Genomic DNA, 3631 nt, shown 5'->3' on the forward strand with positions numbered 1-3631 from the left:
CTGTGAAATGTCATTTTACAAGAAATCTGATGCAGTTTGTGTTGATTATGATGCCATTTGCTGACAACCCTCTCAACAACAGCAAGGATTATTGCCTCAACTCCCTCATAATGCTACAACCTGCCCTGTTTTGGCATCAAACCTTCCCAACTTATAATTATCCTGGCACAGGGAAAAATGAAGTGACAAGATAAGTCTGTTTTTGCAAGGCTGTTGTTCCCACAGTGTTTTTAACAGGGTATAAATTATCAAGGAAGAAGATCTCATACAATTATCCTTGAAATGAAAACACTGGCGCCTGACTTACTGTAGATGCTAAAGTACCAGTGTGTGTCATTATGGTTATTAACAGGTTATTAACATCTTCCATAAATCATATTCAGGCTGATGTACCTCTCTGTTAAATCAAAATCCAAAATAAATATTTTTGTGTCAAAGAGGCCTATTGGTGAGGCAAGACCATGATATCTCCCAACAGTTATGCCCCACATACTTCATGGCTTCCCTGGGTCTTTGACCCCACTCTGACCCCATGATGCTGACGTGGTAGAGGGAGGCTGGATCATCTTCTCCAGGAGGTTCATCATACGTTCCTGAAGCTGCAGACACTGGACCTGGAGGAGGTTCTGTTGGTGCATGGCCCGACGGACCTCCCTGCACGTCTCCTCGATGGCGCGGCTTGACCTCTTTTGTTGCTGTAGCATGGCCTGCATCACCCGCAGTTTCTTCTTCTTCATAGACAGGTGCTTGTTGGCGTGCCTCCTCCTGGCTGAAATAGGATGAGAGCTGGAGAACAGAAAGGGGATCTTTTAGAGCAGGAAGTGTTTTAAGAAGTAATCACCTCTTGGTTCAAAAACTAATTTTGTTCCTATAATCTTCAGTAACAGTCCGTTCTGCAATTTGTGAACATCAGAAACCTTCTCCTAAAGGTGGAAATCATAGAACTTAAGTATTTTAAAAATAATGCTAAATACTGAATAAAGTAATTGAAATGGCATTGATACAGAGTCACACAAAATCTAGAATGCAGTAAATGGATATTTATGCCATATATGTATAATTTAAAAGAACTACAAAATACTGCTAATGCTAAACCCAAAGCACAGCCAAAAGTAGAGAGCCAAAAGTTCAAAAAAAAAGTGAAATTTGTAGTTACTGAAAAACACAGTAAAACACAAAACCAGTCTACTACACAGCTAAAGCAAGAAGCCATATCCAGTGTTATGCTAGCTGAATATAACTACAGCTAGCCTTAGCTAAAGCTAAATTTACAAACATTTTCCCCATCTCCATTAAGTGAGATATATAAATTGTGATGAACTAACATCATAGTAGTTTAGTTTGTTTTCAAACATAAGGAATGCTGCAGCTATGGAGAATTTAAAAAAGTTAACCAGCCTAGCTTAGCTGAGTAGCAATAACTGCCATCTCAGCTTTTGACTCTGCTGGAATTGTTTACTCTAATTTTAAATCATTTACTTAATTATTTTATTTAATTACTAACAAATAATGGGAAGTTTGGAAATGGTTTGTTGATATGGTACAGTATCAGTATCATTTCATTTTTCCTGAATTTCCCCTGATTTCCTCATTGTAAAATATTTAAAAGAGACATAAAATAAACACATGCTATTCCAACCATCTCTCCTCTATTTATTGTGCAGCTTTAAGCTCATAATATGTGTACTCTTAAGCCTGGAAACAGCAGTTTGAAAAAAAGAAATCTAAAAGTTTTCATTCACATCAGCTCAGTTGTCATGGAGATGACTTAAACTAGTTTATGATATTGTCATATTAAGGCAGTATATAATTTGACATTACCCTATATAATATACCACCTAAACCATTTCCATGCCAACTGAGTAAGGCCACAAAATATGGCAGAAATTAAAACTTCTTCCAGACTTTTATTTACTGTTGCTTTTGGCTTTGGAGGTGTTTCTCTTTTGAATGCAAATCCTAAATAAACATATTCTAGAAAGTGAGTTTTCTCAGCATGACAAATTAACGGCTCAGCCATTATCTCTATTATGTCAGTATTGCTGAAATTTTTATAAGCAATTTTGGTGGATTGCCTCCCTGAAACAGTAGAATACAAAGGTTAGTTTATCAACCTGTTTTACCTGTTTTACCTTTATCAGTGATTGAAAGACACACAAACACACACACAGTCACGAGTCTTGTGTAGTTCATGTTACCTGGAGCCCTGTGTGTTGTCACTGTCAGAGCTCAAAGAGTCCAGCTCTTGCTTTATCTCCATCTCATCTGAGGAGCCTGTGTACTCTGGCAGAAATCCCATGATTCCCTCCTCTGACTGGGGAACCAGGTTGTCTGTAGACTGGGAGGAAGTGGAGGGACCTGCAGCCGAGGCCTGAAACTCCAAAGAGTTCACCCGCCCGTTCTCCAGCGGCTTGGAGAGGATCTTCTCGATGGGTTTATAGTACGGCCAGTCCGGCGTTTCCCCACTTTCACCCACTGTGGATTTCAGTCGCCTGTTAGAGCAAAAAGGGATGTTTAGAGTCATGCAACAGCTGGAGTTTGGAGTCATAACTCTGGGATCTGGTGCACTTGCCTGTACTGGAAAGACATGTTGGTGATTTTCATCTTGATCTCCTCTTTGAAACGCTGCTCTCCAGTCAGCTGGAAAAACCTTTGGGACATCTTCTCGTAAACCTTGGCATTCCTCTTGCTCATTTTCAGTTCGTTGTGGTGTTCCTCCCACACATACAGGAGGGCTTTCATTTCACCATCGGTCCAGTTCGGGGCCCGCCTGTGTTTCTCACTGTGGCCTGGCATTAGGTAGCTGAAACCATCCTCTGATGCCATTTTTAAAAATGGTTCTCTTGGCCTGTGCTGGCTGTGTTTGCAGAAATAGGATCTTTGGAGGTTGAATTTGAAAGTCTTTTACTGTGCTAAGAGCTGTGTGAGGCGTGGGAGTGATACATGCAAGAAGGCGCACACACACACACACACACACACACACTCCACCGTCCTGCCTGTGCCCTTCCCCCTAGCCTAGCTGAAAGAGGACTCAAAATGGGGCCTAAGGCAGGAGAGGAATCCGGTTAAAAGCTTTTAGTGGTGCGTGATGTCACCGTGACATCAAGTTGCCCTGGCAACGGTGAGGGAGGCCCTTCATTTTCCCTCCCCTCTCCTCTAACCACTCCCATCCGCTCTCCTTTTCCCCTCCAGTCTGCTCCACTGGCAGCACAAAAAGCTTTTAGCTGAAAGGCAGCAGTGTGAGCGCACCAGATTGCTGACAGTTTTGAAATATGAGCCTCGGGGGAGGGGGGGGAGAAAAAACGAGCGCGGAGACCACGGGTATGTGTTTCCTTGGCAACAAGGCACTAGATTTGGTAGTCAGCCAACACACTGCTCCATTTAAAAGCTTTTAATAATAGACAAGTCATTTTGAGACAGGGAAAGGGAAGATTTACTCTGTCTGGCTTGATGTGGAGGAGAGGATGCTCCCAGCCTGCAGTTTACATCTAAAAGGAGAGCGAAAGCCTTTCACTGAAAAACTGTGAAACACTTTAGGTGCAAATAAAGGAGGAGAGATGTCAGACAAAACTGCAACATGTGGTGATCAACTGCAAGAAACCCTGCAATGGAATACAATATACTGACTGCT

At 41.9% G+C, this 3631-nt stretch overlaps 1 protein-coding gene across 1 annotated transcript; it reads right to left on the reverse strand.

Moving 5' to 3' along the window:
* Positions 1 to 480: 480 nt before the first annotated feature.
* On the reverse strand, positions 481 to 3172 carry msantd1 (Myb/SANT-like DNA-binding domain containing 1). Its single transcript, XM_018696422.2, has 3 exons — positions 2573 to 3172; positions 2199 to 2492; positions 481 to 786 (listed from the first exon to the last, which is right to left on the reverse strand). The coding sequence occupies exons 1-3, from the start codon at positions 2824 to 2826 to the stop codon at positions 495 to 497; spliced, it is 840 nt and encodes a 279-aa protein (XP_018551938.1). The 5' UTR covers positions 2827 to 3172; the 3' UTR covers positions 481 to 494.
* Positions 3173 to 3631: the final 459 nt, after the last annotated feature.

Source organism: Lates calcarifer, linkage group LG14 (assembly GCF_001640805.2).
Source record: "Lates calcarifer isolate ASB-BC8 linkage group LG14, TLL_Latcal_v3, whole genome shotgun sequence".
Lineage (NCBI taxonomy): Eukaryota > Metazoa > Chordata > Actinopteri > Centropomidae > Lates > Lates calcarifer.